The sequence below is a fragment of the Sceloporus occidentalis genome, unplaced genomic scaffold, assembly GCF_023333645.1.
Source record: "Sceloporus occidentalis isolate IW3139 unplaced genomic scaffold, rSceOcc1.0.p SCAF_452, whole genome shotgun sequence".
Classification (NCBI taxonomy): Eukaryota; Metazoa; Chordata; class Lepidosauria; order Squamata; family Phrynosomatidae; genus Sceloporus; species Sceloporus occidentalis.
Genome location: NW_028317432.1, coordinates 160524 through 182660, shown reverse-complemented (window position 1 = coordinate 182660; position 22137 = coordinate 160524). Strand labels below are relative to the sequence as shown.

Here is a 22137-nt window from a genome sequence, read left to right as displayed (position 1 = left end):
GCAAGGCCCAACTATCACCATCTCTTCCCCTGGCACATAGGCATGTATATTCCATAAAAATCTCAACCTCAAAAGGATGTTGGTTTATAAATGATAAAGTACCCTATCGGGTGCAGGGCCGGAAAGAAAAAATGTTAAAAGGCCCTAATAAATTAAATACATTAGACATAATGGAATCAAAACATTTGCTACTGAAAAATTTTTTAGATGAAAAAGTTCCATTTTATTCAGTGGAACAAAACAGTGATCACATTATTGTTCACAATATTCTTGTAAGAAACGTAATTCTTTATTAATTCATGTAAACTATTTTTTCATCGTTAATAAAAGCTATGATTGAGAAAAATATTTTTTGTTTTTTTTTTTCCATTTGCCAACCTGTCCCCCCCAGTTATGCACATCTGCCCCCAGAAATGCCTTACACCCCCTATATGCCACTCTGCCCCATGATATGCCTTTTAACCCCCTATATGTCACTGTGCCTCCAGAAATGCCTTATACCCCTATATGCCAGGGGCATATCATGGGACACAGTGGCATATAGGGGGGGTTAAAAGGTATATCATGGGACAGAGTGGCATATAGGGTGGTATAAGGCATTTCTGGAGGCAGAGTGGCATATAGGGGGTTAAAAGGCATTTCTGGAGGCAGAGTGGCATAAAAGAGGGGGGGTTAAAAGCATATCATGGGGCACTCCGCCTCCAGAAAAGCCTTATGCCCCCCATATAACACACACCCCCGACTTACTACTGCTTCTGACTCCCTGGTGTCTGCTGGGGCAGTGGGTGGAGGCCAGCGTTCATGAAATTAAAGGGGCTGGCGTGCACGCACTGAGCCGCCCAATGGCCGTGCCTCAGCTCTTCGTCCCACCCCTTTTAAGACGTGGGACTAAGTGCCGAGGCACGGCCATTTCCTGGTATCCCGGTGGACCAGTCCGGCCCTGATGGGGTGGGTGGGTCACCTTAAGCAGTGGATGAGGGAGTTATTCTTGGGGAAGATACACTCAAGTTAATTTAATCACCCCCACCCCACTGTGCGCAAGGTAAAATTATTAACAAGTGAGGGCATGTGGCTTTAGTAGAAACTGGTCATTTACAATCTACACAATGACTGAACATAAACAAAGTATACTATGAAAACCATGATCTACTTTCTGTCTTGCTCATTCACCAGCTTCTGCTGAACCAGAATTGCAGCAAAACACTAAGTTTCAGTTTTGTGTGTTGTCTCATGCATCCATATTACCTCATCCAGTTATCTTGTGATGAAATAAGTGTATCTTGTTTACAATTCCGATTGTGACCCACCATGAGCCCAGTATAACCTCAAAAGAGTAACGTGGTAGAACAAAATTTCCAAATGTTGGGGTTTCCTAACCACCGCACAGTTCCATGGATTTTTGGCTAGGTCCTAGTCAGGCACATGGAGCATTTCCGGCCAGGTTGACCCCCATTGCCAGCTAGTCCATGGGAATCTGGTTAGGGCAGATCAACAGGAATTTACAGTCACCCTGTGCCCCCAATTACACTCATTTACACATATGATTCTCTGAGTGTTGCAGGTTTTAGCTTTTCTCACAAACTAGCTTTTGTGATGCTTTTAAATATCTTAGAATCCTGTGTCAAACAAATGTACAGCTCATTATACAGAATATGCAGACACTTATTGATCTCCACTGACCTCTGCTGGTTATAACCACTGGTTGAGCCAACAGCTATGCTTTTCTACTACATGTGGATCCATGTAACATATGGATTCACACGCACCACAATATAGTAATTAGAAAATACCACAACAGTCATAATTTATCTTAATGACAATATGATGCATTCTCATTCATAATATGTGTAATTTTGGTTGTTTCCATCAACTGAGGGGGAGGGGAGGCTCAATTTAGGAAACACACTGCCAAATATAGAACTGTGGTTGATTTATACTGATTTTGGAAGACTTCTAGGTAAATGTAATTCTTTGTAATCCACTTATCATATCTCAGTTCTACTGGTATTAAGTTAGGGTCTTCTGAATAAAACCAATAAAACATAAATTAAGTTAAAAGAGTTAAAGAAAACACCAACACAGCAGGCAAATGTATGGAAAACAAAAATAGCAAAAAGGCAATAGGTTAAAATGAACTTTATTAGGTTTATTTTTTTGGTCATTTAAAAAAAAAAATTCTTAAAAAAAAAAAAAAAAAGTTCATTCCCCCTTGTGAAACACCAAAACTTCAAATATTAAAGATTTCATGGTTGAAATGAAATGCACAGGAAAGGCACCTCCCCACCCTAACATCTCCCTCATTATTTGTTCATGTGGGCCAATGCACAAGTAATATTAAAAAAAAAAAAGTGTGTGTATGTATGTATTATATATATATATATATATATATATATATATATATATATACACACACACAGTCATTAAAAGGTCTATTTAATGTTAAAAAAAAATAAAAAAATTGGCAGAAAAAGAAAATGTTCTCTTTTGACCAACTTTCTTTTTACAATACATTTCAGCTTGCTGAAGCAGTTTTTATTCAGTGATTTTCCAATGTAGAAAAAAAATATGAATGTACAGCTGTAAAGTAAAAAGTAAATAATATCCCAAATGTGACGCAGTTTGAAGATTTGCATATGAAGATCTGATTAGATTCTTCTATGTGATAAGACTTTTACATGAAAGGCTACCAATAATTATGCAATTAATGCAGTTCAGAAGTTCTGTCGCAAACATGAACATTAGAGAATATACACCAGCTGTGCATCAAGATTTCTGATCCCACATTCTGAAGTTTCAATTTGCAATAGCTCTACAACATACTGAGCACTGGTCAATAGTGAACAAAAAACATGTTTTAGCTTTGTTTTTTAAAGCAATATTTCAGCTCAACCATAAAAAGAGATTCAACGCGCCTTTCCTCTCAAAGTCTTTTTCAGACTAAAAATATATTTATATATAGTTGTATTTTTTTTTCCTTTTTTGTATTAATACTTCCCACATTGTGTTAAACAACCCATGTCCCTTATTCTGGGATTTAGATTGCATTGTGTAGACAGCGAACATCTTCGGCTGACATCCTTGGTAACATTGTAAGTCCACAAAGAAAATGTCCAAACTACACAGGACAAATCCCGAGAGAAGGTGGTGTCCAGAGTGAAGATGAGGAACTGCACAACGGTGTAAGGACCCTTTTTATTTTAAAAGCTTTACCTGCAGGGAATACACAAAATAAAAATTATAAAATTTAAAGTTTATAAGTCAAATATTGTCTGTGAATAATTTGCTAAATTCTATTCAAAACTAATTTCAGGAGTAACATTTGGTAAAGAAACATACTGTAAACTAACAGATGAAATGACAGAAACCTAATTTTCAAAAATACAGTGCTTTAAAATAGTTGCCATTTATCACTGCATATGCAGTGATGAAAGTTTAAATGGAGTGAGTTGCAAGCAATCACTAGGGTGGATAAACACTACTAAACCCCTTCATGACAATGGCTGTTTTAACATTTTTGCCATGCTTGTGTTCAGCTGTAATTTTCTTTTTCCCCCCGTTTACTGAACCACACAAGTTATATATTGTTTTTTAGGACAAGAAGGGCTTTCTTTAGATCTTATTATTCTGATTCTATCATATCATTTCCTATTAAAAAAAAAAAGTATAAAATATGGTATAAAATTTGGATTTGAATTTCTTATTTTTACTTGAAAAATCTTTTACTTATCTATAAAAGCTAATGAAAAAAACTGCTAAATAGATCCTAATTGTCCTGGGTTTAGAATACCCAAAGTTTTCATGTTTTTTTTGTTTTTGTTTAATTCTTTTGCTATTTTCTGCACGTTATGTTTTGCTATTTCAAAACCATTTTTTTCCAAATCTGGTAATTCTTCCCCCATGTGCTATTTCGGGTATCTTTGAAGCTGGCCAATGCAATTTACCCCATCTAACCATATATTTTTGAAGACTACATACCCCATGGTATTTCAAATGCTAGTATTTTAACTATTTCCATGCACTAATTCTACAACCAGTCTTGGTCAAACTTTGTGGTATGTGTTTTTTTCCCACACACACATTTTTCTCCAGGTCCTGGTATATGTCACTGTTACAAAACACCCCAATGTGTTCAGCAATATCTCCTGAGTACAGTGATACCACCCATGCATGGTTGTTTGGGGCAAAAGGGCCACATTTTTCAATGTTGACCTTTGACATTTGGTGATACACTGCCCATGCCCTATTTGGTACATCTCTGAGCCTGGCCAATTCACTGTGCCCAATAAAATCATATATTTTTGAAAACTAGACAGCCCAGGGTATTTCAAATGCTGGTATTTTAACTCTTTGCATGCACACATTTTACCACCAGCCTGTCAAAATTGGCAGCAGTATTTTTTGTGTGTGTTTTTCCCCACACATGTACTTTAGGCATGAATTTACAGCTCCTGGTATATGTCACTGTCACACAACACCCCATATGTGTTCAGCAACATCTCCCGAGTAGAGTGATGTCCCACATTCATTGGTTTGTCGGGTTTTTGGGGGGCTAAAAGGCCACATTTGGGACGTGTGCATTTTTCAAATTGGAAATCTGTCATCCTTCCCCCTGTGTGAATTGGGACATTGTTAAACCCGGCCAATTCAATTTACCCCATCAAATCATACATTTCTTATTAATATATATATATATATATATATATATATATATATATATATATATATATATATATATATATATATATTTACATTTTTGGAACTGGAAGGTTCCCCTGATGGTAACTTTTTTTTTTTTTTTTACATGTTACCATTCTTTTAAATTTTACTAATCACATTGTGATTAGAAAGCTGGGCTCCATTAACTTGCATGGTTGAATGCAGTACCTGTAGGCAGAGTTCTCAGGAGGTTCTGGAGAGACCTCTCTCTGGGGTCCTGGGGTGGGTTGAAGTTTAGGAGGCCATACAGTGTATGGAGGACATTGACACTTCAGGGAGGGGCCAGATATGGCCCCTGATGCCGGTCTCGGTGTTGCTGAATGCCTGAACACCGAGGCATTACAGCAACACTGTTTGGGTGCAGAAAGCGAACATAGATCGCTTTTTACACCCGTTTAAAGCCATGACGGGCCCAGACCGTCAATTGTTGTCAAGGGGTTAAAACATTTGTCTTACATACTCCAGATCCCACCCGCAAAAATAATAAAAAATGTAATGACAGCCAAAATGCAGTACATTGTGATGTAATAAAATACAGGCAAACATTCCTTTAAACACTTTTTTTTTTTTTTTTTTCTTAGTGGTGAGCAATTATCCCAATTATTAATTATTCTTCAAACTTGAGTTTATAAAAAATGTTAGATAGTAATTGCTTACACAAATATTAACTGGATCTATTTCAGCATCCCCTTAATACTGCAAAATATTCTAATCTGGGTTCAATTCTCTCACTATCTAAAAGGAAATAGATCATGTTACAGTGTGTGTAACAATCTGCCAGTTCAATGCATGAATTTGTGTGCTATAAAGCACCCATGAACAAAAAGTGTTGGTGAAAATGGGTCTGTCATTTTTCTTAAGTCTAACATTTTACAGTTGGTAACCCTAGACACACAGGTAGGCCAACACAACAGTTGGCAAGATGCCCCTTAGGAGGTACCTGTACGACCTGACTTTTTTGATCAAGTGCAGTCCGCCCAAGCGCCTGTACACCGTTATAATATGAAATCAATCTCATGATCAGGTATTCCCTTCCAGTACTTGTCAATAGTGACACTCACTACAAGGTCACTGTCGGGCAAGAGAGACCCAGTAGGGTCTGTCTAAACTCAGCTGGGATCTCAGATGGCTGCCCATGCCTGCTGATCCCACACATTGAACATGTAATGAAAACAATAAATAAACTTTATAGGAAGCCCAAAGGGACTACTTCCACAATTCACAGTGTTAATCTGCTACATAAAGTTTTATCTTTTAAAGTAAGGGTAGCTATTAAGAGATATCAATTAAACTGCCATAAATGGCATTTGTTTGTACATATGTTAAACACAGTTATCTACATAAATGTATCCAACAACCCACTAAATAATCTGATGGGAGCTGCTACTCACCTGTGCTTGAATTTACTTTTCAACTTTAGGACTTATGCCCCCCCATCAGCCCTGTTCAGGAGGTTCTGCTGACATACCCTTTACTGTCTTGTTCTGAAAGCAGGAAAGAAAAGTGGTAAAAGGAGTGGAAAAATATATGTGGATGCAGAAGAGAAAAAAAGAGTGAAAAAAAAGAGAAGGAAACCTAGTAAAATACTAATATATCGATCATGACTCATGCTCACAGTGATAACTGGACTCTGTGGGTTTTGTTACAAGTCTCCTTGCTTTAGCGACTTTTCTTGGCAGCATCCAAATGTTGTGATATAGCTTCCACTTCCAAATCGCTGATCCAATTGCGCTCACTGGTACATCCAAACACTTATATATTATTTTGTACCATTCTCCTAACCTAAGCATTTACATTACTTTCCATCTAAGTAGACCCACGGTCTGATAAAATACCATTCAACATTGGGGTTACTTCAAACTTGTCAGCAACTTTAATATTGTGAGAGCAATTCCCTTCATCTTCCAGGGCACAGGAATTAAATACTTAAGGAAGCAATAGATTTTCATTTTGTTTTCATTTCTTAATAAAATTTGACAAAATAAATGAATATGGTGTAAGGAAGAGGGTTTTGGCTTCTTGGAGCACTGGGCTGTTTTTGCACTTGGGTACAATCTTTATAGTCATGACAGATTGCACCTGAATGTAAGAGTGCTAGGGGATAGGATGGCCAGAAGGTTGGAGGAGTATTTAAACTAGGTAATGGGGGAGGGACCAAGGAAATTAAATAGGATAGGAAGTAAACAGGAGTATACCTCTGTTACTATCTATTGTGCGCCTGAAGTCCGAGCAAGCTGATTTGCTGAAATCTATGTGAGTGCGATATTACCCGGGGGGTGGGGAGTCCTAGATACACATTTACTATAAAAACAGAACTATGATTTTTGTTTGTTCTTGATATTTTTATATATATGTCAATACGTTCCTGCTGTAAAACGGATGGACGTCTGATATAGGGCTGCAACTAACGATTATTTTAATAATCGATTAGTTGGCCGATTATTTTTTCGATTAATCGATTAATCGGATAAAAAAAAACAATATGCAAATTTTTTGTTTATTTAAAATTTAATGAACTGGATGTTAAAAAACAACTTAAAATTTACATTAACATTCTTATTTTGTTATGATGTAATAAAAAACAATATGTTCAAAGTACAAAAACCCAAACACAATATTTATGAAACAAAATAACCCCAAACATTCTGAAAAGAGGTGGACTATTACTGTTCAAGAAACTTTGCCCCAGCCCTGGCACTTTGCACCCAGCACTTTGCACCCAGCCCTGGCACTTTGCACCCAGCACTTTGCCCCACCCCTGGCACTTTGCACCCGGCACTTTGCACCCAGCCCTGGCACTTTGCACCCAGCACTTTGCCCCAGCACTTTGCACCCAGCACTTTGCCCCAGCCCTGGCACTTTGCACCCAGCCCTGGCACTTTGCACCCAGCCCTGGCACTTTGCACCCAGCACTTTGCCCCAGCCCTGGCACTTTGCACCCAGAACTTTGCACCCTGGCACTTTGCACCCAGCCCTGGCACTTTGCACCCAGCACTTTGCACTGTGCCCCTGCACCCAGTCTCCAACTCTGCCCTGCACCCAGCCCTGCCCCCACATTCTGCCCTGCCCCCACACTCACACCCTGCACCAACACTCACACCCTGCATCCACTCTGCCCTGCACCCACACTCACACCCTGCACCCACTCTGCCCTGCACCGTCTCCAACTCTGCCCTGCACCCAGTCTCCAACTCTGCCCTGCACCCAGTCTCCAACTCTGCCCTGCACCCAGTCTCCAACTCTGCCCTGCACCCAGTCTCCTGCCCTGCCCCCACACTCACACCCTGCCCTGCATCCCCACCCCCACTCTGCCCTGCACTCAGTCTCCTACCCTGGCCTGCCCCCCCACCCCCACTCTGCCCTGCATCCCCTGAAACCCCACCCCCACCCCCGCGAATCGCTCTGTGCGAATGGAGCCACTCGCACAGAGCGAACCGCTCTGTGCGAACGGAGCCACTCGCACAGAGCGAACCGCTCTGTGCGAACGGAGCCACACGCAACAAAAAGAAGGCGGAGAGTGCAGCGGAAGCGGGGAACGCTTGCGGAGGTAAGTAAAAGGAGCCGAGTGCTCCAACAACGAATCGATCACTCGATTAATCGATAACGGAAATCGTCGACAACGATTTCCGTTATCGATTATTATCGATTCGTTGTTTCAGCCCTAGTCTGATATACACAATTGGAAATATTTTTTTTAATTATTTTTTGTGAGTTACACACTGTTTATATTTCTGGTGGAAACTACTCACATGGTTGTCAATATAAAAATGTAATATTTGTTTTTGCGCAGCACTTTTATTTTTGTGTTTTTCCTGTGGGTTGTACCTTTAGTGTTTGCAGCACTGTATAGAGCACTTTTCTACAATAATATATTCTTTATATTATATTTTTGTGTACACTAAGTGACACATTTTAGAGCCTGACCACAATTTGTATTATTACTGTTCAGGAGGGACAGATGAATTGGGAAACCAGGATATGGAAGATCAGCTTTTTTTTTACAAGTTGAAAAAGCCGCACAGCAGGAAAATGTTCTAGTCATAGGATATTTGAATTACCCTGACATTGACTGGTATATTGGGGCTAGTAATTCAGTTAAAGGGAGGAGATTTTTGTACTTGTTGCAAGACAACTACATGTCTCAGTTAGTAGAGGCACCTACTAGGAAGGAGGCTTATTTGGATCTTCTGTTAACCAACAATGTAGAGCTGTTTTCAAATATTCACGTACAGGAGCAATTGGGAAGTAGTGATCATAATATGGTGCAGTTTGAAATTAATAGTAAAAAGCAAACTGCTGTAACTGTCACCAAGACAGTTAAGGACATGCTTGCAGAGAATTAATTGGGATGACCCCTTTGTCCACAGAGATGCAGAGGACAAGTGGAGTATATTTAAAACACAAAAATATATTTCTACACATGTACCATTAGGAAGTAAATCCACAAGAAAGAAACTAAAACCAATGTGGATGAATAAAAGTGTTAGTCAGGTAATAGTCAGAGGGCTCAGTGGCATCATATGTCAAGCAAAAAGGCTATTAGACTGGCTAAATTTAACAATGAGATGATAGCCAATGTGAGCAAAACAAACCCAAAAAGATTTTTTAAGTACATTAATGCCACAACATTTAGGAGTGACAACATAGGTGTCCGGAGATGGTAAGTTAATTAGTGAGGATCAAGAAAAGGCAGCAATACTAAATGCCTTTTTTCATCTGTATATAACAAAGAAGAGCCACTATCCGCTGATTGGCAATTCAGCACTACAGAAACCTTAAATCAATTGTGGGAATTGCTGACTCAAGATAGTTTTTAAACATTTAAGTAGACAAAGCTTCAGGGCCAAATGGGATACACCCAAGGTGTACTATAGGAAGTTAGAAGAATTAGCCAGACCACTGTTTTTAAACTTCAAAATATTCTTTCCAGTCAGGAATAGTACCAAAGGATTGTCGGAAAGCTGATGTGGTTCCCATTTTTCAAAAGCTTAACATCTGTGGTGGGGAAATTGTTTGAGAGTTTATTAAGAGATGGCATACAGGAATAAATAGTGAACAATGATATCAGTAGGAAGCAGCATGGTTTTGTGAAGAACAGATCACGTCAAACCAATTTCATTACATTTTATGATGTTGTGAGTAGGGATTCACCGAAATGAAAATTCTGGACCGAAACGGAGAATTCAGGATTCACATGGCCGAAACCGAACCTCAAAACGACCCCCGAAAATAACCACACTTTTATTAAAAGTAATACACCAAAATGGGACCAAAAAATGTAATAATATTAATATATAGATATGATTCTTAACAGCGATCAGACTCCTATCATGCAAAGTCACCCAGTGAATGATGGAATCTAGGTATGCCTGGGCAAGATAGCAGTGTGATTGCTGTGTGTGTGTGTGTGTGTATATATATATATATTTATTTATTGGATTTTTGTCCAATTTTGGTGTGATATATATATATATATATATATATATATAAACACACCAAAATTATATATATAATATATACACACACACACACACATATATATATATATATATATATTTTTTTTTTTTGGGGGGGGGGGGGGGGGGTAAGTAACACCAAAATTGGACAAAAATCCAATAACATAATTATATATAAACAGCAATCACATGCCCAGGCAGCCAGCACATGCTAGAACCTGGGCATGACAGGAGTATGATTACAGGCTCCCTATGCCATGCCACCCCCCACATATACTCATTCATTCCCTTAATCACACATACTTTCTCATACATCCTCCCCCACCCCCTTACCTGAACTGCAGAGGCCCTGCTGCTTCCTCCCGAACAACTTCTCTGGCCACGTCCCGAGGGGAAGAAAGAACAAAGCAGAGTCACGTGATGTGCATTCACATGAATCCGCTGGGTTCCTGCTTTTCCTGGCCAGGATGCTGCTGCCAACACGAAGGTAAGCAGCCCAGCCCCTGCGGACGATTACTTTCGGCCATTTTTTTTTATTTTGGCATTTTGACTTAAATATATCGGTGCATCCTTAGTTGTGAGTAAATGTATAGATAAGGGTGTTGCTGTAGATGTTAATTTATGTGGATGTACGTAACACAAAAAGGGGAATTGAGGGTAAAGAAACATGGTAGAAAAACAAAAACTCCAGTCTTTAGTGCACAAAATACTTGTCCATGAAGGGGTTAAATATACTTATTTTCTTTTGCAACTAATACTATTTATCGCATTTCATGATGTTGAAAGTCAATGTATAGATCAGGGTGTTGCTGTAGATGTTTTCTATTTACATTTTGCAAAAGCATTTAACTGTTCCACACCAGCGGTTATCGTATAACCCCTTCAGGAACGGCGTTCTCGTACTGCATCTTCCCTTGAAAACCGCAGTTTTATTTAAATATTTTAATTCCATGCTCGTGATTCGCTTTAAAGCGATCATGTGCACGGAATTGAGGGGGAGTGGCTGCTACAGATCGCGCATCATCGATGCCGTACCTGGTACGTCCCGGTCTGTGGGTGACACCCAACCAGGAAGTACCAAGTATGTCACCGGTACGGAAAGGGATAAGCGAAGACAAATAGGTCTTGGAGAAAATGCCTGTGTTAGAAATTGGTTTAGTAACAGGGTGCAAAAAGTTGTTAATGGTAAATTATCAAGATGGACAACTGTGGTAAGTGTAGTGCCTCAGGGTCTTGGGCCCAGTTCTCTTTAACCCCTTAATGACAAGACCATTTTTCAGTGTTGCTGTTAAGCTGTAATTTTGTTCTCTCTCAATTTGTGCACCCACACACATTATATATTTTTTTTTCCAGGACAAACAAGATACCATTATTTTTATCATATCTAATTTACTATTAAAATTTTTTTATAAAATATGGCGATTTTTTGTTAAAAATGACCTTTTCTCATCTGCAAAAACTATTGAAGAAACCTGCTAAATAGATTCTATTTGTCCTGAGTTTAGAAATACCCAATGTTTTTTTCTGCACGTTATGGGGCAATAAGTAGCAGTAGCATTTTGCTATTTCAAAACCATTTTTCCCCAAAGCTGGTCATTCTGCGCCATGTGCTGTTTCAGGTATCAGCACAAAGTATTTCAAAAGCTGGTATTTTAACCCTTTCCATGCCCTAGTTTTACCACCAGCCTTTGTCAAACTTTATGGTAGTAAATCTTTTTTGCATTTTTTTCATACACTTACTTATATGCAACTTACACTCTTAAGGGCATTGCATTGGTAAAAGCAGAAAATCAGAAGGACTTGGGTATAATTGTAGAACATAGACTAAGCGACAAAGTACAGTGCCAGTCAGTGGTTGCAAAAGCCAGCAAGGTTTTGGCATGCATAAAGAGTAATATTAAATCACGAGATGAAAATAAAATATTTACCTCTTTATAAAGCAATGGTGAGGCCTCACCTTTAATATGCAGTGCAATTTTGGGTACCAGTTTTAAAGAAGGATGCTATAGAGCTGGAGAAAGTGTCAAGGCGGGCTACAAAGTTAACTAGAGGAACAGAGAATTTTAGTTATAAACAGACTAGAAAAACTGATCTTGTTTTCACTTGAAAAGAGACATCTAAGAGGGAATTTGATCACATTGTACAAATACATACAAGGTCAGTATAAACAGCTCCCTAGTGATCTATTCACCAAGAGGTCTCTACAAAAGACACAAGGTGATCAGTTGAGACTTGAGGAAAGGAGATTTCAGCATAAGTTTAGGAAAGGGTTATTCACAGTAAGAACAATAAGAATATTGAACTCTCTGGTTTAAGGATGTTGTATTATCGAACTCTGTGGATACTTTTAAGAAAGGACTGGATTCTTTCCTGGTTAAGCATAACATAAGGGTAACATAAAAGGACAGTCGTATTAGAAAGTTGATCCAGGGAGTAATCTGATTGCCGCTATGGAATCAAGAAGGATTTTTTTCTTGTGGCATAATTGGTAACTGCCCCATGTAGTGTTTTTTTGCCTTCTTTTAGATCAACTTTAGAACTAGGTATGTGTGAATGGTTGAACGTCTTCTTAGACTAGATAAGATGGAGAAATGTTAAGTGGAAAACCTCATCCCCAGCAGCAAATGAACTGCCAAGGGGTGAAGGGCAGAAAAGCCCATTCTCAATGGCAGTTGGAGGTGCAGGGAATGCAAGGTAACAGTACGCCTTCCCCCAGCAGCAGCTAAAGGTGCAGAGATGCGGGTGCCAATGCACCATTCCCAGCAGCAGTAAGAAGTTTATCGACGCAAGATGAATGCACCCCATCCTCAGTGGCAACTGGAGATGCAGTGATATAGGACTGTATTGTCTAATTTTAAACCACAGGCAGAGATAGAGGAATGTGAGATGCTTGAGCCTCATCTTGAGCAGCAGGAAGGTGTACAGTGTTGCAAGAAGGTAAAGTCTAATTCTCATCTCCAGGTGGAGAAATGCATGGAACAAGTGCCTCGGAGAAGCAGAACAATACACCTGTATGTACAGTAGCAGTCACTGAATCTTTTTTCCCCTCACATTGATATTTTGCAAGGTTGCTGTACATTTCTTGTATGTATTATATGCACAGATTTGTGTTGTCAACAGTACACTGATGACCCACCTGCATAGCTTTTCACATTTTTAAGATGGCAATCCAAAAGAGAACATGTAGTTTCACATATTTAACATATTTGCTATCCCATTCCCATTTTGTCTTATCTAGCAAACTAGCAGGTTTTCTAGATTTTTATTAAGTACCAAACAAAATTATTCCCCCACGTTCATGTTTCTGAATAGAATAAAACCCAGGTTATCATCAACACAATTTCCCTATTTACGTTAAATTGGTAATCTTAGCCAAATGATGCACGCATGTGGAATAGGATTGCTAGTTTGGTATATGTGTATCTGCGTGCAGTTATACTTGTTGATAGCTTTTACATTCTAGCAATGCTCTGTATCCATGTGTTCTATTAAGGATTTCTGGGAAACATCAAATCATTGCTGTTATGACAAATTACATTTTAGCTGTTTTTTTATTTGGTGGATCCTTTCCTTAGCTGTAGAGGCCTAGCAGTGTAAACAAACAGGGATAGGACAAGCAAGGTATAATTTTGTTTAAGTTTTGAGGTTGGCAATAGAGTAGAGTAACTATAAATGACCCGTTGTGTATGAGATGGTGGAGGTGGCGGCAATATTTACCAAGATAGATAAAGAATACATGTATACAAGATTAATAAAGCCAAGACACTTCTTAGCTCTTGGAGAAAGCAAAACAAAACAAGAAAAGGTCATATGTGAGTACTTCACATGTCCACTTCAAATTGAGCTCCACAGTTAAGTAATTTAGTACTATACAATGTCCTGTTATTTTGCCTCTATTGAATTTAATTTTATGATTAGTCCACTGCCTTGATATCACATTTTCACTGGTTAGAACTATTGTATCTTTGAAAAAGGGGAATATATAAGTGGTTTATCGGTGAGTTAGTAGAATAAAATAAATTTAAATTATTCTAGCTCAAGCCGAACTATTTTAAAACAATGACTATTGATACACAATGCCTTACCTTGTGCTTGGGGCAGCGTACAGAGAAGTTCTCTTCATTCAGTAAACATTCTGGAAAAAAGTGGGAAATATACAGAAAATGGTCAACCAAACAGCATAATTGAGAAACAGATTTTTAAGCAGTAAACCTATTATTCAACTATTTTCATATGTATAACAATAATTGGTGTTGGCTAAAACATAGGTTTTAAAATACAAAATAAACAGAATTTACACACCTGGTAAAACATATGTTCCAGCCTTCTCTTGTTCTGAATAGTTAAGTCATGGCTGGCTCTAAGGCAATTCTGGAAATTGAAATTTGAGTGCTACCAAAATATGTATGATGTGCTAATCAAATTAAAGCCTACTCAATATACCGTGTTTGCTCAATTATAAGACAACCCTCATTATGAGACGACCCCCTAAAATTTGAATATTAATTTATGAAAAAAGGAAAAAGTCTGAATAAAAGACTACCATATAAGAAAAAAGGTTTACTAGTAAATATTAATTCACATGTAAACAAATTTTTCATATTTAATAAAAAACGGTTGAAAATCATTTAACCCGCCCATGCCACTCTTACCCCCCCCCCCAACTTACCAGTGCATCCCTTTACTTATGACCCATGCTTCAGACTCCCTGATGTCTAGTGGGCAGCCGGTGGGGCGTCTGTGGGATGCAGACCTCCGCTGCTGCTGGCCGGTACTGCTGGCAGAAGCAGAGGTTGTCTGTGCGCATCCCACAAACATTCACCGGCTAGGCATTATAGGAGTTTAATTGCAGTTATTAATTATATATATATATATATATATATATATATATATATATATATATATATATATATATCTGCTGTTTGACTTATATTATTATTATTTATGTTATTTTTTTGTCCTATTTTAGTGTGATTTAATAAAAGCGTGTTTTTTTTCTTTTCTAAAGGGGGAGGTCATTTTTGGTTTCGGCCAAGTGGATCCTGAATTTTCCTTTTCGATCCAGAATTTTCATTTCGGTGTATCCCTTTTTGATGATATCCTCATTTGGCAAGGCCCACTACGAGAACTCAACAATTTCCTTCAATTCAACACCAACACCAATGACTGGGGTCTTTTCTTCAAAAGTGAATTTAGTAGCTCCAAGATACATTTCTTTGATCTGGATATCTATTGACAACCATGACAACAAAACTAAAACCTAGCTGCCATTATTAGCCTTGGCTCTTGAACAGGCCTAAGGGCCTGTTCAACAGACTACAGCGTAACTGCACGGCACAACATCTGAAGTCTAGGTTCATAGAAAATGGCTACCCCAACCACCTCCTGGAAAAAGAAATCAGCAGTGCCCAAGATGAACATAGAGCATCTTTACTAACCTACAAAAACAAAGCATCACCTCATCCCATCTTTTTGCCATCTTTGATTTTAACACTAGCCACCACTTGTATTTTTGCAGCAATTATATAACGTGTGGGCGCATTTAAGCTTGACATTCCAGCATTTCTCTAGAGAGTGGCAAGAATTGATGGTTACCATGGAAAACTTTAATCTATCCTCTCGTGCTTACATGGAAAAACCTTTACAACTTGTCAGCGTAATTTGCTCACAGATATGCAAAGCACAAAAGACAGTTTTACAGAAAAATCATTTTACCTCTTCCATTTTTGAAATGGCAAAATATATCTCATACTAGCCTGTCAATAAAACACTTTTTTCTACTCTCTCTTTTATCCCTCTACCTTTTCTTTTGTCTCTTCCACTAGTTTTCTCTTTCCCCTCCCTATTTCTTCTTTAATTGCTTCACCCCTTCTTTTTGTTCTCCATCCCCCTTTAAATGTATTTTTTCTGTACTTAAACTACCCCCACCTTCCAATAGGTCAAAAGGCACAGGATAGGGTTGTTGGCTATTTGAACCCCCACTGCTCCAATTAGCAGTGAGTAGGGGGGATTCTCCTCCAAGCATTTTGTTTAAATCCTCTCATCCCATTGGGGACAGGATGGGAGGTTAACAGGATGCATGTAATGTATCCTGTGCTGCCCATAATGCATTAGCCCCCATTCCAGCACCCTGTGCAGGTTGAGGTCATATACCTGACCACCCTATGCCCCATAATTTGCTACACTAATATATGCTTACACACTATAGCATCATACAGTCACAGACACACACATGCTTAAATTATATGCTCACAAACACACATCTCATGCACACACCATATGCTCATTCGCAAGCATGCTAACACACACTCACACTAATGCCATACAGTTACACATCCAACACCATGTGCTTTTACGCGCTAACATCAGACTCGTATACACAAACACACTATCCTACATACACTTACATACATTTACTTTGGCATTATACATACTCACTCTACACTACAGTACAAATACTGGCTCTAGCTCTACACACACACACACACACACACACACAAACAGTATACACACATTGACTAACACTATAGTAAACAGTGGCTCTAGCACTATACATCAGGGGTGTCCAAGTTTTTTCTGCAATGGGCCACTCCATCAGAATTGTATATGTGCGAGGGCCGCACTCATTTTTCACTGTGAGAAAATATGGCCTTTAATAAGATATGCAGATTAAAATAAAGTAAATGACACAAAACCTTTACTTTTCCTCTCACTGATTTCTGGGCCTAGAAAGTTTTGTGACTACAAATTCAGGATTCTGATTAAGTAAAAATGAAATAGTTCTATTTATTCTAGGGATGCACCGAAAATGACCCCCCACCTTTAAAAATAATTTTAAAAAATCCCACACTTTTAATAAAAGTAAGTTACACACCAAAATTGTACAAAAAAAATGTAATAAATATATATATATATATATATATATTTTATGATTGTTAAGAGCAATCTCAGACATACCCAGATTCCAGCATATACTGGTTGGCTGGGCATGATAGGAGTGTGATTGCTGTCAACAATCTTATATAAATTAATATTGTTATTGTATTTTTTTGTCCAATTTTGGTGTGTTAGCCACACTTTTATTAAATGTAAGTAACACACCACAATTGGACAAAAAAAAAAATCAACAACATGACTTAGCATGATAGGAGTGTGACTGCTAACAGCCTAATCTCTGCCAGAATTTTCTGACAGTAGGGAAATCCCTAACAATCTAGATTTGAAAAAGGGTCCTAAACCAGGGCTCGACAAATCCCAGGCGCCAGGTCGCCATGGCGACAGAATTTTGTCCTGGCGCCTAGGTTTTGTCAGCCTCTTATATCCAGAAAAAATTGTGGATGCAAGAGGCTGAGTCACCACACGGGGGCGCTGCTGCTGTCTGCCCAGGAGTCTGGGCAGACAGCACAGCCACACAGAGCCCGCCCCCGAGCCTGAGATCACTCCCACGGAGTGATCCTGTAGGCTGAAAACACGGTTGCTGTTAAACCAGCAATCGTGTTTTCAGCTGCCACAGGCAGCTTCAGGGAAGGGGGTTGTGTGTTGAATGGGCCCCCACACAAGTGTGGGGACCTGACCCAACACCCCCCCCTGCTGCCTGATCGCTCCATGAGAGCGACAGTGCAGCGTTAACCCCTTCAATGCCGCGATCGCGGCATTTAGGGGTTAATTCCCGTTTTGTACCGGACTCTGCTGCTGGTGGTCTGCCTGGAAGACCCCCACAAGCCCTTTGATGATTCCTGTAGGCATGGAAGCCTACAGTCGTCATCAAAGAGACTCCCCCCTGCAGTGGCTGGTCTATAGACCAGCAATTGCTTCCCAGCTGCCAGAGGCAGCTTCAGGGACAGGGGAGATGGTTCTTTGATCTCCACATGAGTGTGGAGACCAGCCCCAACACCCCCCTGCTGCCTGATCGCTCCATGAGAGCGACAGTGCAGCGTTAACCCCTTCAATGCCACAATTGTGTATGACACATTCGTGGCATTGCAGGGGTTAACATTTGTCCCCACAAGCTTGTGGGGACTAAATATCAGTCAATGCTGTGCTCCAATGGAACATCAGCATCGAAAGAGTTAAAAAAAACAAAAAAACAAAAAAAAAAAACAGCACTGACCTGAAAGTCCAGGGTGCTTCCAGGTCAAACACTGTGATTTTAGTAAGTGGGCTGATGATGATCAGATCACTCCTGACCAACTGTTAGCTTAAAAAAATCCTGGCTCCTAACTTTTTTACCTGGCGCCTAGATTCACAACAAATTTGTCAAGCCCTGTCCTAAACATCACTGTGGACTACCAGAACCATCACCCTTGTCTTGTTGTATTCTTGCTTCTGTGCCAGAAACTGGGTTATCTGGAAATGTATCTCATTTATGCCAATTTGTGAGGACAAGATTACGATTTGCCCCCAGAGTTTGTCCCTAAGGTGTCATCTTGCTTTCGTAGCCAGCAGGCAATCCACCTTTCATCCCTAGTCGCTCTTCAGAAGTGCAGAAATGTCTGCATTCTTTGGATATAAGAAGATGTGTCTTTATTATCTTGATAGTGCTAAGGTTTCACAAACAAACTAATTTATTAGTTGTCTTCTTGGGTGTTTACAAAGGGCTTGAGTCGTCAGGTGGATTAAACAAGGTCTGTAGCTTATAACACTACTAGGAAGAATCCTCCAAGCGGCCTTAAGGTTCATACTACTAGGTTACTGCTCACATTCTGGGTAGAACCAGCTGACACATCTCCAGAATTATTCTGTAATGCTGGAGTTTAAAGTAGTCTTCATACCTTCATCAATAATTATAGTTTTGATTCTAATTCTTTCTCCTTGGCTGACACAGCTTTTGGTAGAAAGGTCCTTCAGGCAGCTGTTATCTAACACTCCCCTGTTCTTTGTTATATCTCATGCCTTGCTGCCAGGAACGGTAAGAAAAAAATAGATTGGATTGCTAGGAATTCCTTTTCCTTGCTCATTTCATGGCAGTGCATTTCTCACCCAATGCATTTTGTCTCTGGTATGACTTTCGTATTACACATAAGGGTGCAGAGGAAACGGGAGGTCTTTTAATATATTTGTTTTCTACCCTACCTCATTGGGGGGAGTCTCGTGCCGTGTGATGAGCAAGGAAAAGGAATTCCTGGTAAGTAGAATTCACTTTTTTTTTTTTTTTTTTAAACTTCACAAACTTCTCATTGGTCTTATTTACAATTGTGAATGCAAAAAGCTTGCAGTATATAGAAGGCTAAATTATTCAAGAGAATGGATTATTCCACCAGAAGAAAACTGAATTGCTCTACATTTCTTTATGTTGGTCAACTTTGACTGTAGGCTACACCAAGAGAATAGCTAATTCTGTTAAACGTTGGTAAAGTGCAAGAGGGTTCTAAAGCAAAGCTTTATAATTTTGAAGAAAACAAGAGTAATTGTCCATAGTCTCTGGCTGACCCTGTTTGAAGTAATTAAGTCAGCAGAGAGAAAGCCCTAGCTGTGAAAAGATAAACAGTCTTTAATGGCCGTGAAAGAGCCCTTTACTTCCTTACCTGAGTCCATGGCACATGGGAAATGATAGCAGCAGGTACAACCCTTGTTGTAGCAGCCTAGTGTAGCTCCAGTCTCCTGGCAGTGAGCACATCTCTGTGGAAAATAAAGGAAACATATCAGCAATACTGTTAGCATTAACAAAAAATACAAATTTGTGTATCCCTGTAGGAATATCTACAAATAAAGTTTTTCTTCTACACACACACACACATTCATATAAGAATGGGGGTGGGAAAAGTTTATATTAATATATAGCCTGTCTGCTGAAATATATGATTCTAGAGCATCAGTAAATGTGCATATCAATATACACTTTTACCACCATGCTTGTTAGTTTTATTTTAGATAATTTCTCTCTATATATATATAAGAAATAATACTATTTTATTCATAGATATTTATGCATAGACAAAAATGAGTATCTTTTCGTGCATGGAGTAAGGTCGACACACAAAACCTCCAAATATTGTATTAGTACACTATTTAACAAACTTATTAAAAATATATTGTCCCTCCTAAAATTACAAATATAATATTGTCATAGTAAATTGCAAACACAGTGCTATAGATGGAAACAGGCTGATCCCCAGCATAGGCATGACGAACAATGAGAATAACTTGTTTTCATGGTGTATAAAACGCCACTTTAGTTTTCCCCAGCAGGGGGAAACCTTTCAGTGAATGAACCACTGCAATCGTGATTTGGCACAAATTTATGAGGCAACCAAAACTAAAATAGCCAATCATTTTATGGTGACAGCATGATGGCATGGCATTGGGCGTCACAATACATAGTTGTTCAGTGCCATTTAGGCCTTGAATCTATAATTACCTAAAAATATTAAACATACAACAGGTAAACAAATATACTTCTCTCCTGTAGGACAAGAGGTCAGTCTAAAACTACAAGGTCAGAAGCTTAGGAATTTTCTTTGGTGAGAGGGTGGTAATTGGAACAGCCTCTTGGCTCTATTGTGATAGACAGAGGCGGGCTGGGAGGGGCAATTGCCCCCCAGGCCTTGCTAAATTTAAATTAAACGGCCGCTGCACAGGGCCGGTTTAATGTAGGGGTTGATTGAGCTGCAGCTGCGAGCGGCACAGAGAGCTCTGCAGTTCAGGTAAGGGGGTAGGTGAGGTTGTATGAACGTGTATGCGTGATTAAGGGAATGAATGGGTATCTGAATAAGTATATGAATGAGTGGATGAAAGAATGTGTGTTATAGCGGGGGGGAAGCATGGCACAAGGAGGCTGTTTGAGGCTAGGATGCCACAGGCAGGCTGTTTGGGGCAAAGGTGGCAAGTCCTATGCTTCCAATCTGGGAATTGGGCAGGTATGAACAAGTCGGCCTATCCAGTCTGCCCAACCTCTGAATGTAGTACCTGGCCTTATACTACATCTAGCTTAGCCTTATGCCTATCCCAAGCTTGCTTAAAATGTCTTCACTGTATTAACATCTACCATTAGGGTGACGACATCAGGCATGTTTTCCAGGGCATATTTTTTACATATTGCTGACTAGCCCAGATAAAATGCTGCCCTGCAGTATGGGGGATGTATAGACTCACTGAAGGAACCAACTAGTCAGATCTACATCCTCCATACTGCAGGGCAGCATTTTATCTGTGCTGGCGGCATCAATACAGTGTGATTTTCAGTCAGTAAACTTGCTTGTCACCTTTCCTAACTGGTCTTTTACCACTAACAAGTGGCACAAAGTTTGAATATTGTCACGAATACAGTAACATTTTGGTGCTTTTGCAACAATACATTGCTTGTATGAGAGTTCTAGATATCTTTTGTAGCTTCAATATTTACATGACTACAACAAACGTGCATCACATGTGACGCAATCGCTGTCTTCCTAAGTCCAGGCCATCCAAGTGACAAGAACTAGCTGCAAAAAGCGTAGGGGATCATAGGTAGGACTCACATGAAACATAGAAGTAAATTAAATACAAATTACTTCTTCAAGAATGACATGCATATTCCTACAAACCATAGGACAACAAAAAAAGTATGGCAGATTAAGTAATGGAGTTAAACAGGTTAAGAAAGCGATCAAAGAAATAAATTAAAATGTGGTTAACAATGTGGCAAAATAATTATCCAGTAATGTTACCATCATGGTAATCATCCCTTTCCAGCAAAATGCTAAACAAAATCCAAAACACACACGGGGCAAGTCCTAAAATTAGCGCTGTATCTTCACAAAAATCATGACAAAAATAACTTTGAAATTTGAAATAACTTGGGGTGTCTAGTTTTCAAATGTATATGGTTTGATGGGGGAAACTAAATTTGTTCAAAGATGCCCCAAATTGACTTGGCAAATTTAGAAGCTAATAATAAATTAAATCCATCGAATTTGCTTTTTGAAGAGATTAGTGCAGTCCAAGATAAGATTAAAAAAAACTTAATTGAGAAAACTAGTAGATCTCT

General features: G+C 39.1%; 1 protein-coding gene across 1 annotated transcript in view; it reads right to left on the bottom strand.

The window, feature by feature from the left end:
• The window catches only part of LOC149271891 (transcription factor 20-like), a 53123-nt gene that overhangs the window by 12593 nt on the left and 18393 nt on the right, over positions 1 to 22137 (bottom strand). The window contains exons 3-4 of the mRNA XM_089507031.1: positions 19697 to 19790; positions 14258 to 14307 (exon numbers count right to left, since the gene is read on the bottom strand). Of these exons, the coding sequence (XP_089363157.1) occupies positions 14258 to 14307; positions 19697 to 19790 (144 nt within the window). The remainder of the gene's footprint in view (positions 1 to 14257; positions 14308 to 19696; positions 19791 to 22137) is intronic.